We start from the raw sequence: 15,196 nt of genomic DNA, 5'->3' as shown, positions 1-15,196 counted from the left end.
TCGATAAATAATTTAAAGTCTTAAAAAGTGAAATAAAATTGAAAAATTTTCGAATTTAAGAATTGAAAAATTATGTTAATTCAATTATTATAGAAAATAATTGAAAAATTCTTCAATTAAAGAATTGAAAAACTATTTTAATTAAATAATTAGAGAATTAAAAATGTATTCAGCTACGTAATTGAAAAAATTATTAAACTAAATAATTGAAATACTATTTAATTGAATAATAGAAAACTTATTAAAGAATTGAAAAATTATTAAATTAAAGAATTAAAAAATTATTAAATTAAATAATTGAGAAAAATATTTAAATTATCGAATAAAAATTTAATTTAGTAAAATTATATTATTAAAAAAATTTAAACTTACTTTAGGTTAAATTATACTAGAAAAGTTATTAACTTGAAGACTTTTGAAATTATTTAACTAAAGAATTGAAAAACTAATAAATTAAATAATTGAATAATTGAGAAATTATAAAATTAAGGAATTGAAAATCTATTAAATTAAGTAATTAAAAAGTTATTATTTTTTTACTCAATAATAATAATAATTTTAATAATGTTTATATTTTAGTTTTTTTTTTTTAAATATTTCGAGGGAAATAGAAAAAAATGAAAATAATTAAATAAAAAAATAGTGAATTAAAAATAATTAGTCAGTGAAATAAAAATTCTTTGTAATAAATAGTTTAATATTTAATACACATTATAGTAACTTAGACAGTTTTTAAAGTTAGATATAATTAAATAATTTGTAAATTAAAATTAGACAATTAACTAATTAGTAATTAGAAAATAATTAAAATTAGATAATTAATAATTAGAAATTTCAAATTAGATAATTAGAATTATATAATTAATTTTCTCTTTTATTATATATAATAATTATTAACTAGTGTCATCGTGGGTAAAATTTGACGAAAAAGAAAATTCTTAAATTTTAATTTCTTTCCGTAAAAATACGCAGTTGACAAAAAAATATCGTTAAATTAATAAATTTCCGTCATTAATGATACAAATAAATTTAAATCAATACAAATCAATAATCATTGATTTAATTTCTTTTCGTATTAAAAAACATTTTCCCAAATGGATCGTTTCTTTGATTTATTAGAATTCAAAAATTAAATTATTGAAAGAAATAGAAATAATTGAACTTTTAATTGAATAATTGAATAAAAATAAAAATACTTCCTCTATGAGGAAGTAATAATTGAAAAACTCAAAATTAAATTGAAAAATCTTTTAATTCAATTTTCAGTTCAATTATTTATATTTTTTCGAAATTGCGAAATTCGAAAATTGATTTGTAAAATTAGATAATTGAATTTAAAATTAGATATACTTGACTTTTCCAAATAAATAATTGAATTTTTAACCTAGAATAATATTGAATCAAACATTTTTCTGAGAAACAATTTTTTGAAATTCGAAAATCAATTTTTAAATTCAATTATTCAATTTTAATTTCTATTAATTCATTTCAAATTCAATTATTTACTTTAAAAATTCAATTTTTGAGTCTTTAAATTCAATTTTCGAATTTCGGAATTTCAAACGTTAATTTTTCAATTCAATTTTGAGTTAAATAATTGAATAAAAATAATTTAACTCAAAATTGAATTTAAAAATTAACTTTTGAAAGAAACATATTTCTTTGTTTTATTAGATTTTAAAATAAATAATTGAATAAAAATAATTCAACTCAACATTGCATTGAAAAATTAACTTTCGAAATTCCAAAATTCGAAAATTGAATCAAAAACTAAAGAATTTAACTTTTAAAGTAAATAATTGAATTTGGAAATGATTTGATAGAAATTAAAATTGAATAATTGAATTTAAAAATTGATTTTTCAAATTCCAATATTTGAAAATTGAGTCAAGTTCAAGAATTAAATTTGCAAATAAAATTTAAATATTACAGAATTTAAAAAAATGAATTAAAAGAAAATTGAATCTGAAAACTCAAGAATTGAATTTTTAAAGTAAATAATTGAATTCAAAATTAATTATTAAAAATTAAATTGAATAATTGAATTTAAAAATTGATTTTTGAAATTCCAAAATTCGAAAATTGAGTCAAATTTAAGAATTGAATTTGAAAATAAATTTTAAATATTACAGAATTGAAAATTGAATTTGAAAATAAATTTTAAATATTACAGACTTGAAAATTGAATTTAGAAAAAAAAATTGAATCTAAAAACTCAAGAATTGAATTTTTAAAGTAAATTTGAAATTAATTAATAGAAATTAAAATTGAATAATTCACTTTAAAAATTGATATTTGAAATTATAAAATTCGAAAATTGAGTCAAGTTGAAGAATTGAAAATTGAATTTACAAAAAAAAATTGAATCTAAAAACTCAAGAATTGAATTTTTAAAGTAAATTTGAAATTAATTAATAAAAAATTAAAATTCAATAATTGAATTGAAAAATTGAAATTTGAAATTATAAAATTCGAAAATTGATTCAAGTTCAAGAATTGAAAATTGAATTTAGAAAAAAAATTGAATCTAAAAACTCAAGAATTGAATTTTTAAAGTAAATTTGAAATTAATTAATAGAAATTATAATTGAATAATTTAATTTAAAAATTGATAATTTAAATTCCAAAATTCGAGAATTGAGTCTAAAAGTTCAATAATTGAAAATTTAATTTAGAAAAAAAATTGAATCTAGAAACTCAAAAATTGAATTTTCAAATTAAATAATTGAACTTGAAATTAATTAATAGAAATTAAAATTAAATAATTGAATTTAAAAATTGATTTTTGAAATTCCAAAATTCGAAAATTGAGTCAAGTTCAAGAATTAAATTTGCAAATAAAATTTAAATATTACAGAATTGAAAAATGAATTAAAAGAAAATTGAATCTGAAAACTCAAGAATTGAATTTTTAAAGTAAATAATTGAATTCAAAATTAATTAATAAAAATTAAAATTGAATAATTGAATTTAAAAATTGATTTTTGAAATTCCAAAATTCGAAAATTGAGTCAAATTCAAGAATTGAATTTTAAAATTGAATTTAGAAAAAAAAATTGAATCTAAAAACTCAAGAATTAAATTTTTAAAGTAAATTTGAAATTTATTAATAAAAATTAAAATTGAATAATTCAATTGAAATATTGACATTTGAAATTATAAAATTCGAAAATTTAGTCTAAAAGTTCAATAATTGAAAATTGAATTTAGAAAAAAAATTGAATTTAAAAACTGAAGAATTGAATTTTTTAATTAAATAATTGAACTTGAAATTAATTAATAGAAATTGAAATTAAATAATTGAATTTAAAAATTGATTTTTCAAATTCCAATATTCGAAAATTGAGTCAAGTTCAAGAATTGAATTCGAAAATAAATTTAAGACATTACAGAATTGAAAAATGAATTGAGAATAAAAAAGTTGAATCTAAAAGTCAAAGAATTGGATTTTTGAAGTAAATAATTGAATTTGAAATTAATTAATAGAAATTAAAATTAAAAAATTGAATTTAAAAATTGATAATTGAAATTCCAATATTCGAAAATTGAGTCAAGTTCAAGAATTGAATTCGAAAATAAATTTTAGATATTAAAGAATTGAAAATTGAATTTAGACTAAAAAAAATAATCTAAAAATCAAAGAATTGGATTTAAATTGAAACAATTGAATAGAAATCAATTAGGATTACTTTTCCTTAGACGAAAATTGAAAAAGAAAAATACCGAAAATATAAAATCTCTCTCTGTCCCTCTCTCTCTCTTCACATTAAACCATTTTCTCAAGAGGATCATTTCCTTGTTTCAATTCATAATCAATTTCCAATTTCGGCTGCTTCAATGGCACAACATTACTATCGTCATCCTCATCGACATCATCATTGTAATCATTGTCCGAGTCCTCATAAGGAATTAAAACCTCTTGAAATTTAATTGAAGGAAATTTATCATCCATTTGATTTGTTCTCTGCGATTGTCTACCTTCACTATTTGCTGCTGTTGTTGTCGTCGTCGTCGTCGTTGTTGTTGCTGTCGATGTTGTCAATAAATCGAGAATATTACTTCCAACTTCCTTTTGTAATGTAGCGGCAGTACGTCGAAATGCATGTCCCGTGTATAAATCGGGATTCTTTAATTTTAAAAACGCCGCAATTTGCTTTGGCATACTGGAGAATTTATTTTTTCCAATCACTTGAACGGTGCATTTTCCCCTTTGATAATTGAGGAAAAATCTGTCGGTCTCCGTTCGTTTTGGACGTAATCTTTGATATTGTTTAACAACATCGGAATATTCGGGAGTTATTGTGAATGAACGGGATTTTTTAAATTTTGTACCAGCTACTTTTACGAGTAGTAATTTTCCGTGTTCTTCGACTTCTGTTGTTTTTAATTTCACCAATTCGTCTGATCTGCATGCGCCGGCAATTCCGAGTATTAGACAGACCTAAAATTAATAGAAATAAAATTATTATTCACAATTATTATTATTACTAGCAAATTATTCCATTTATTATTATTTTTCAAAATATTAATTAAATTCCATTATTTTCACGAAATTCGATTATTTTCAACAGTTTTCATGAAATTCTTTTTAAAAAAATCATTTATTTTCAAACTTTTTAATAAAATTGGTCGAAACAATTCAATTATTTTTATGAATTGAAAAAACCTCAGCAAGACTTTAATTATTTTCATAAATAAGAAAATTCTTCGCAAGAATTAAAATATTTTCATAAAAATAAGAAAATTCTACAAAGGAATTCAATTATTTTCATAAATAATAAAATGTTTCGGAGAAATTCAATTATTTTCAATTCAATTTTAATTAAATTTCTCGAAAGAATAGAATTATTTTTAAAAATATTAATTAAATTCAATTATTTTCAACAATTTTCATAAAATTCTTTTTAAAAAATCATTATTATCAAAATTTTTAATAAAATTCCCTCAAAAAATTCAATTATTTTCAAAAAAGCAGATAAAATTCTTCGAAACAATTCAATTATTTTTATGAATTTGTAAAATCCTTAGCAAGAATTCAATTATTTTCATAAATAAGAAAATTCTTTGTAAGAATTAAAATATTTTCATAAATAATAAAATGTTTCGAAGGAATTCAATTATTTTTATAAATATTATTTAAATTCAATTATTTTCAAGAGTTTTAATAAAAATTCAATTATTTTCAACAATTCTTCTGAGAAATTCAATTATTTTCAAAATTTTCAGTAAAAATTATATAAAAAAAATTATTTTTAAGAATATTGAATAATAAATTCTTCAAAACAAATAAATTATTTTAATGAATTTTAATAAAAATCTTTCCAAGAATTAAATTATTTTTAATACAATTTTAATTTAATTTTCTCGAAAGAATTAAATTATTTTTATAAATATTATTGAAATTCAATTATTTTCAAGAGTTTTAATAAAAAGTTAATTATTTTCAACAATTCTTCAAAACAATTCAATTATTTCTATAAATTGTAAAATTCTTCGGAAAAATTCAATTATATTTGTAAATAATAAAATTATTCTTCTGAGTAATTCAATTATTCTCAAAATTTTCAGTAAAAATTATATAAAAAAAAAAAAATTATTTTAAAGAATATTGAATAATAAATTCTTCAAAACAATTTAATTATTTTAAAAGAAATTTAATAAAAAACTTTCCAAGAGAATTAAATTATTTTCAATAAAATTTTAATTACATTTTTTCGAAAGAATTCAATTATTAAAAAAAATAGTTGATAAAATTCTTGAAATAAATTCAATTATTTTGAAATTTTTTTATAAACACTTTACAACAATTCAATGATTTTTTTATAAAATCGAAAATTTAATTATTTTAAAAAATAATTGAATTCTTCAATAAAATTTTATTAAAACTTTTTTAGAAAGTTAAATCTCTGCGAAAAAATTTATTATTTCTATGCAAATAATTGAGTTTTTGCAAAATTAAAAAAAATAAGTGAATTTTTGAGAAAAATTCCATTAAAATTTATTGTATTTAAATTGAGAAAATTTAATAATAATTTAATATTCCCTCAAATTCAATTAAAATTGTTTTTAAAATAATTGAATTCCAGCGAAAATTTCATTATTTTTTAAAATAATTGAATTCTTGAATTGAATTTTAGTACTTGAAGGAAATATGAATTGAAAAAATAATCGAATTCTCCTAAAGAATTTTTATTACAATTATTAAAAATAATTGAAAAGTCGGCACAAATTTTATTAAAATTGCATTAAAACCAATCAAACAAATTCGAAAAAATTAATTAAAATTATATTTTTAAAATATTGAATTTTTATATAATGAATATTATCAAAAAATTTTTTTAAATTAAATTTGACAATAATTGATTTTTCTTGAGAAATATTAAAAAAAAATTGAAATTCTACGAAGAATTTTAATATTTTTGAAAGTAATTGATGAAGCTGAAGCTGAAATTTTGAAGCTTGAAATTTTCTTGAAATTATATTGAAAATAATTGAATTTTAGTTGACATATTAAAAATAAATGATTTTAAAAATAAATAATAGACTCGAAAATTAAATAATTGAATTTAAATTAAAATAATTGAATTTACATAGACATAATTGAATTTAAAATTGAATAATTGAATTTAAAACATAATTTTCAAAAATTCTAATTCAAATTTCAAATTAAAAATAAAATTTTCAAATGTTGAATTCAAAATTAATTTTTGCAAATTTAAAAGTACTTACGTAAAATTAACACAAAGTTTCAATTTTAAATTCATTTTAAAAATTGAAAAATTTACCATAAAAATTAAATAATTGAATTAAAAATGGAAGAATTGAATTTTACAGTTCAAAATTAATTTCTCAAATTAAATAGTTTGTATAAAATTAATATAAATTTTGAAAATTGAATTTAACAATTGATTAATTTACCTTAAAAATAAAAATATTGAATTCCATATTAAAGAATTGAATTTTCAATTAAATAATTGAATTCCAAATCAAAGATTTGAATTTGAAATTAAATAATTGAATTCCAAATTAAAGGATTGAATTTGAAATTAAAATTTGAATTAAATTATACAATTTACAAAAAAATTTTACAAATTTTAAAATTCGAAAATTGAATGAATAATTTTTTTAATTGATTCTAAAAATTGACTTTAATATAAAAGAATTGAATTTAAAAAGTAAAATAATTGAATTAAAAACGAATCAATTACATTTAAAAATTGAAAATTAATTTTAAAAATTCAAAAAATCGCGAATTCCATTGGAAATTTGAATCTAAAAGTTAAAAAAACATAAAATAATCACTAATTTTTAAAAATAAATAAAAAAATAATTACCTTTGTTGCTAAATAAAATTCATCGGGTGCTCTTGCAATAAATTCACAAATTTCCTCCGCCTTGAATATATTCGAACGTTTACTTTGAAAACCTTGCGATTTAAATTTCAAAAATGCCGACACTGTTTTAAAATTACTGATATCGATTTTCTCATTAATTCCAATTGTACTCTTTAACATTGAATATTGCGCCCACAATGTCGTTGGCTTATATTTTTCGCTCAACAATTGAAAATATTCCATTATTGAATTTTCATTTGTCAAATATAATTTTGTTTCACGCCAATTTTTAAAATTCTGATAAGCCGCGTCATAATTTTCCTTCGATTTCAATTGTAATAATGGCGATTCCAAATTTACCGATGTTTCCATTTCCAAATTTTCCGGTGGCATATATTTAACATCGTCCTCTGAACTTGACATTATGAATTATCTTCTTTTGTTTCTTTGTTAATTCTTCTTTTTCTTCCTCTTCTTCTTCTTCTTTTTCTTCTTCTTCTTGTTTTTTCTCTTCTTCTTTTCTTTGTTAATTCCTTTTCACTAACACAATAAAAAATAAACCTTTTTTTGCGGTGTTTTTTTTTAGCGGATATGACACTTTTCTTTCAGATAGAAATTAGAAAATTGCAAATAACGAGAGTGCAACAGAAAATTTCTTGACACACTAATGCGGTGGAACCGGTGGAAGGAAAAAAATTTATGTTTACGGGCGTCGAATTTTCTGTCAAATTATTATTGTATTGCATAAACAATGACAGAAAGATAGATTGTGCTCCCGAGGGAGGAAAAGAGACACTTTTTAATGGGCCCCGTGACCTTAAGTCTCGTTCACAGTGGGAATATTGCCCCCCCCCCTCCCCCTAACCCTTGCCACCTTGTTGCCAACAGTTGAAAATTGAAACTCGAAACTTGAAAATTAAATATAATTACCACTATAAATAATAAATCGAAATAATTTTAAATTTCTTTTTGTTTATATTGTTCTATTTGTTTATATTTACAAAAACAAAACTTCAATTTTCGTTTATAATTTTCACTTTTAAATTTTCCCGCGCGTAGCAGACGAAACCGAAAATCGATCGATAAACAAAACTCACGTGTATTTGTCTTTTAATTTTTCCAGAAGAAAATGGGACGATATTTATTACTTTTTTCGTATATGGGTCATCGGTACAGGTAATAATTTTATCGAAACTAAATAAATACAACAGAATATACTTAATATTAGTGGAAAAAATATTGTTTAATAATTCGTATAATTCTTCGTATACTCGTGCGTGTATTTTGAGGTTATGTACGTCGCACTGTTATTGAAAAAGATAACCTCTCTTTTTTGCGAAAAATGCGGCGAAAAAAATAGTTTTTTCTCTTTGAATTTTTTTTTAGAGGACTTCAGAGACAAACGGGAAATCGTGATGTATTAAATGTTGATTGTATTCAAGGTGCAATTGAAGCGGCTTATTCTTCAGTGAGACCGAAAATAATCAAAGACAGATTTGTCGCATCAAGCAGGTAAAAGTGATCGTAATTTTTCTTTACTTTCCTCGTATTATTGGGAAAAATTTTCATAAAATGTTTAAAAAAAAAATTGAATTTCAGTGAAAAATTTTGTTATTTTTTTGAAAATAATTGAATTCTTCATAAAAATATTATATTTAAACGGTATAATAAATTTTCTTTATATTTTATTTTTAAAAATAAAATATACGAAAAATAGCTTTTATTTTCAAAAAAAAAGAAAATTTTTCTCCACTATTTTATAAATTTTAATTTTCCCCGAAAATTAAGAGTTTGACAATTTTCAGAACAGATGCAGGAGTTCATGCACTTTTCAATTCGGCTCACATTGAATTAGAAAATAAATTTGGACTCTATTATGATCCGGAATCGTTAAAGCGTTTTATAAATAGACATTTACTGCGATGTCGTCACGAAATACGGTAAGAAAAAATTCTCTCAAAAATAAAGAAAAGAAAAGATACATTTTTTAATTTTCATAAATAATTTTTCTACTTTTTAGAATATTACAATGTATTCCCATCACGGATAAATTTCACGCGAGACATAATGCATTGTCGCGAACATATTATTTTCGATTTGCAGTTCCAAAAAATGGCGTCACTGACAGAATGGCTCCAATTTCGGAAATGAACAGAAGTACAACTTATAGGTAAAAAAAAAATAATATTATAAAAATCTATATTAATATTATAGTAAAATTGTATTTTGGTAATATGTTAATTAAAACGTTTAAAATAATTAATGTTTCTTTTCAAGAATTTTATTAAAAAATTGACATAATTAAATTTTTTTAATCAAATTGTATATTTAAATTCAATCATTCAATTTTAAATAAAAATAATTAATAAATAAATTCAATTTTAATAAAGAAGTTTTAGAAAATCCAGAATTCGAAAATTTAGTCTAAATCTTTAAGAATTGAATTTAAACAGAAATAAATGAATGTAAAATTAAATAATTGAATTTAAACAGAAATATTTTAATGTAAAATTAAATAATTGAATTTAAACAGAAATAATTGAATGTAAAATTAAATAATTGAATTTAAAATTATGTATAAATTAATTTTTAAATTCAATTAAATTTATTTTAATTCAATTCTTGAATTTTTTCCTTCTTTGCATACAGATTTCACGAATTTAATTTGGAGAAATTTCAAAGTGGATTGAAACATTTCATTGGACTACATGATTTTGGAACATTTTCGGTTGAAGATAAAGACAATAAACATAAAGTCTATCGACGATTGTTGTATGAAGTGACACTGGAAAAGGCAACTCCTCTATTTCCGTTCGATCCATGCGTGGAAAATTTTGATTACTGGCACATTAAATTTAGAGGAAAATCGTTTGTTCATAATCAGGTAAACAATTATTTCAAATTAATTCGGAACTTATTAAATTTAAGTTGAAATAAATATTATTGAACTTGAAAATTAATTTTAGAAATTTAAATTAAACTTTTTTAAATTGAATCCAAAATTAAACGATTGAATTTAAAATTAAGTAGTTGATTTAAAAATGAAATAATTGAATTTAAAATGAAATACATGAATTTAAAATGAAGTAATTTATTTAAAAATAATATAATTGAATATAAAAAGAAATAGTTAAATTTAGAATTGATTGAATTAAAAAATTCAAAATTAATTTTACAAAATACAAAGTTTTGATATAAATCTGAAAATTTCTAATATAAAAACTACAAATTAAAAAAAAATTCAAAAATGAATTATAGAAATTTTTAAATTCAAAAATTAAATATTTAATCCAAAATTTAAAAAAAAATGAAAATATCGATTTTAAATAATAAAAAGTAATTAAAAATATTAAATATTTATTTTTAAATCAAATTGAATACAATTATTTTCTAAATTTCTAATAAATTCTTTTGAAACAATTCAATTATTTTTTCAAATAGTAAAGTCTTTGCAAACATTCAATTATTTTCAATTATTTAAATTTTTTCCATCTCGTTTTCTTCTGGTTATTTAAAATATTTTTTTGTGAAAAATTTCTAAATTTTTAAAACGTTTAATAAATTTCTTGAAAAAATAATTGAAATATTTTCTTTAAAACTGAAAAAATTTCAATTATAGGTAATTCAAAAATTCAATTATTTCTAAAATCGTCTGTAAAATTTATTTTAAAAATTCAATTATTTTTCAAATTTTTAAGAAATTCCTTGTAAAATATTACATTATTTTCTAAAAGAAAAAATAAGAAAATTATACAATTTGTTAAATAAAAATTTAATTATATGTCAATTTTTTAATAAAATTCTTGAAAAATTAAATTACTTTTTATAGAATTTAAAAACTAATTTTTCAGAATTTTAAATACAATTTCTTCAAAGAATTCAATTCTATATATTCGAAAGTTTTGTTTAAATTCTTCACAAAATTTCAATTATTTTCATAAATAATAAAATTTTTCGCGAAAAATTCAATTATTTTTAAAAATAGTAAAACTTTTTATAGGAATTCAATTATTTTAAAAAATTTCTGTCAAATTCTTCTATAGAATTCAATTATTTTCTAAATTTTTTTTAAATTTTTGGAAAGAATTCAATTATTTTTATAAATTTTTTTTTTTTTTTTTTATTTATATACACAAAGAAATTCTTCAAAAGAATTTAAATATTTACAAAAACTCTAATAAAAAAAAAAAATTTTTTCCAGATTCGACGAATGGTCGGCGCACTTTTTGCCCTCTCCTGTGGACAAATTACGGAAAAAGACATAATAACAATGCTTCAAGTGCCATCGAAGAACAGTTGGTGTCCGCAAGTCTCAACAGCTCCCGGAAATGGACTCTATTTAGCGAATATTGAATACGATCAAAAGGAATTAGAAAAAAATACCATCGTTTACAACGAGAAAGAATTTTTACGACCCGTAAAAAGATTCTCTTAGAAAAAATACAAAAAAAAAATATTTTTCTAAAGAAAAAAAGACGAAAATTAAATTAATTCATTATTAATATTAATTGTCAATATTAACTATTTATTAATTTAAATAATATATTTTAATTAATTATTTACTAATATTAATTATTAATTTGTCAAATTTAAAGTTACTTTTTCAATTCATAATTCAATTGTTTATTTTTAAATTCAATTTTTAAATTTTAAAGTTATTTTTTCAATTTACAATTCAATTAAAAAAAATTTTCAATTCTATTTTTCGAACTAAAAGAAAATAATTTAATTTAAAATTGATTAATTTAAATTTAAAAAATATTTTGCAAAAATTCTTTGAAAGAATTCAATTATTTTTTAAAATAATTGAAAAAAATAATTCAATTTAAAATTGAATAATTGAATTTAATAAAGAAATTTTACGAGGCCTTTAAAATTGCTTCAACATTAATTATTAATATTAATTAATTGTTATTAGTTTAATTATTTACGAATATTAATTATTAATATTAATTACTAATTTAATTAATTAATTAATTAAATTTTTTATAAAAGAAAATCTCCACCAACTTTTCGTTTCCTTTTTCAAAAATGGATCTGGAAAGTTTACTAAACAAAAAACGATCACAATTAAAATCATGTCAAACAATTGTCACCGATACGAGTGGAAGAAAATTCTGCTACGAAAATGGCGAGAAACGTGAATTAGAAAAAGGTCTCTCATTTATTGTTGACACAAAACCAGATTTGGAAATTGTGGAAATAATTTCTGGTCTTTATTTAAGTTCACAGGATCCGGTGATGAGTGAGGAATTATTATTGAAATATTCGATAAAAAATATTCTCAGCATTGGCATTCAAGTGCCAGTGAAATTTAATTCAATTCGTTATTATTTTATTGAAATTCTCGATTTGCCGGAATTTGATATTTTTCAATGTCTAAAGCAGTGTTTGGAAATTATCGATAATTGTTGTTGTCATGGCGATGAAAATATTTTAGTTCATTGTAATGCGGGAATTTCACGTTCACCGACAATTGTCATTGCTTATTTAATGGCGAGAGAAAAATTAACGTTTCACGATGCTTTTCAACGTGTTAAATTGCAACGCGAACGAATTAAACCGAATGAAGGATTTATTAGACAATTGACGATGAATTCTCAGGATATTCAAGGATTTTTTGAATATAATTTTGAATAAATTTGTAACTATTGTGATTTTTTGTTAATTTTTTGTAATTTTTGGTAATTATTTTGGTATTTTTTTTCATTTTTAAACTTTTTTTTAAACTTTTTTTAAAACTTTTTTAAAAATATTTTCTACTAACTTTTTGTATCAATTTGTATTCTTCGATTAGTGTTAATAATTTTATCATAATTATTAATAATTAATAAAGTGTTTTTTTTGTGTAAAAAATTTTCTTTTTAACAATGACGAATTTTTCTAAAAAAAAAAATGAAAATACAAATTTTTTCTTAATTTGTAAAAAAATTTTACAGAAAATAATTGATTTTTTAAAAATATTTTATTAACATTTTTTTAAAAATGAAATTTTAAAAATTTCAATTGCAAATCTTAAAACCAATTGAGTTTATAAAAAAATAATTTTCATAAAGAATTGAATTATTCTTAAGAATTCAATTATTTTCAAAAATTTTTTAATAATTTCCGAAGATTTTAATAAAACCCTTCTGAAGAATTCAATTATTTTTACAATTTTTTACTAAATTTCACGGACTTTTTTTACTTTTTTTACTTTTATTCAATTCTTAAATTTAAAAGTTACTGTTTCAATTGACAATTCAATTCTTTATTTTTAAATTCAATTATTAAATTTTAAAGTTACTTTTTCAATTTACAATTCAATTAAAAAAATTTTCAATTCTATTTTCGAACTGAAATAAAATAATTTAACCCAAAATTGAATAATTTAATTTAATAAATAAATAATTATAATTTAAATTGAATAATTGAAGTTTAAAAATTAATTTTCAAAAATTCTTAGAAAGAATTCAATTATTTTCCAAATTTTTTTTTTTATTAAATTTCAATTGATTGTTGCATTATTTTTCAATCGCATTTAAATCTTCAATTTTAAATTCAATTTTTTGAAATTGAAAAAATAATTGAATTTAAAATTAAATAATCGAATTTTATAAGAAAATAATTGTATTTAAAATTGAATAATTGAAGTTTATAAAGAAATAATTGCATTTAAAATATTAAAATTGAATAATTGAATTTTATAAAGAAATAATCGCATTTAAAATTGAATAATTGAATTTAAAAAAAAAATTGTAATTGAAATTGAATAATTGAAATTAAAATATTAATTTTCAAAAATTCTTTGAAAGAATTCAATTATTTTCAAATTTTTTTCTAACTAAAATTTTAATTAATTGTTAGATATTTTTCAATTACATTCAATTCTTTAATTTTTGATTTAATTAAAAAAATATTCAATTGAATTTTTACGAAATGGCAAAAAATTTAAATTTAAAATTAAATAATTGAATTTTTATAAGGAAATAATTGCAATTAAAATTGAATAATTAAATTTTATAAAGAATTCAATTATTTTCAGAATTTTTAAAAAAATTCCAAGAAAATATTTGACTTTCATTCAATTCTTTAATTTTAAATTCAATTTTTAAATTTCAAGTTACTTTCTCAATTTTTATATTTAATTTAAAAAAAATTATCAATTCTATTTGCGAACTTATTGTGAATTTGTAAAATTAATTTGTAATTGTAATTTTTAAACTTTTTTTTGTTTTAAAATATTTTTAAATTAGTATTCTACTCTTCGTATCTATTTTTATTTTTCAATTAGTGTCAATAATTGTTATAATTGTTAATTGTTAATTATTAATAATTAATAAAGTATTTTTTTTGCCTAGAAAAATTTTCTTTCTGAACAGAGACGAATTTTTACATAAAAGATAAAATTTTTCTATATTTATTTTCTAATTTTCTATATATTTAAGTATATTTCGTATATTTCACCTTTAGTTTAATTTATACTAATTAATTTTTCCATATTATAGATGTAGTCATAAATTATTATTGCTTTTTATTGTCAAAAAACAAATTTTAATTTTAATTAAATCGTAAATTATTTATTACGATTACGTCGATTACGTCAAAACATAACCTCAAAAATCAAGTTTTAAATATTTGTATTTTTCGTCTATTTTTCTTCTGAATTTAAAAAAAAAATTTCATTATAAGAAAAAAAAAATACTTTTTAGGTTAGAAAAATTGTCACATTTGGCAAAAAAATTCAAAAGGATAATATTTCCATGGGAAAGAAAATTAAAAAAGCAAATTATGAGTAAATGTCGTAAATGTATGAAATGTATTTACTCACCGAGGGAAGATTTGTAAATTTCATAATTATAAATGTTATAAATTTACTCACC

At 19.1% G+C, this 15,196-nt stretch overlaps 3 protein-coding genes across 3 annotated transcripts; 2 read left to right on the top strand and 1 right to left on the bottom strand.

Annotated features, from left to right (window-relative positions):
- Positions 1-3,713: 3,713 nt before the first annotated feature.
- LOC122512403 lies at positions 3,714-8,119 on the bottom strand. The gene is made up of 2 exons (XM_043628200.1): positions 7,335-8,119; positions 3,714-4,441 (listed from the first exon to the last, which is right to left on the bottom strand). The coding sequence occupies exons 1-2, from the start codon at positions 7,755-7,757 to the stop codon at positions 3,767-3,769; spliced, it is 1,098 nt and encodes a 365-aa protein (XP_043484135.1). The 5' UTR covers positions 7,758-8,119; the 3' UTR covers positions 3,714-3,766.
- A 279-nt stretch (positions 8,120-8,398) lies between these two features.
- On the top strand, positions 8,399-11,838 carry LOC122512493 (tRNA pseudouridine synthase-like 1). The gene is made up of 6 exons (XM_043628360.1): positions 8,399-8,510; positions 8,721-8,846; positions 9,140-9,274; positions 9,355-9,504; positions 9,984-10,218; positions 11,536-11,838. The coding sequence occupies exons 1-6, from the start codon at positions 8,464-8,466 to the stop codon at positions 11,767-11,769; spliced, it is 927 nt and encodes a 308-aa protein (XP_043484295.1). The 5' UTR covers positions 8,399-8,463; the 3' UTR covers positions 11,770-11,838.
- A 289-nt stretch (positions 11,839-12,127) lies between these two features.
- On the top strand, positions 12,128-13,190 carry LOC122512523 (probable dual specificity protein phosphatase DDB_G0283417). The gene has a single exon (XM_043628412.1). It carries the CDS (start codon positions 12,366-12,368, stop codon positions 12,972-12,974), a length of 609 nt encoding a protein of 202 aa, XP_043484347.1. The 5' UTR covers positions 12,128-12,365; the 3' UTR covers positions 12,975-13,190.
- Positions 13,191-15,196: the final 2,006 nt, after the last annotated feature.

Source organism: Leptopilina heterotoma, unplaced genomic scaffold (assembly GCF_015476425.1).
Source record: "Leptopilina heterotoma isolate Lh14 unplaced genomic scaffold, ASM1547642v1 Lhet_123, whole genome shotgun sequence".
NCBI lineage: Eukaryota > Metazoa > Arthropoda > Insecta > Hymenoptera > Figitidae > Leptopilina > Leptopilina heterotoma.
Note: the sequence above shows the minus strand (reverse complement) of the source record. Positions and strands in the feature narration are given on the sequence as shown.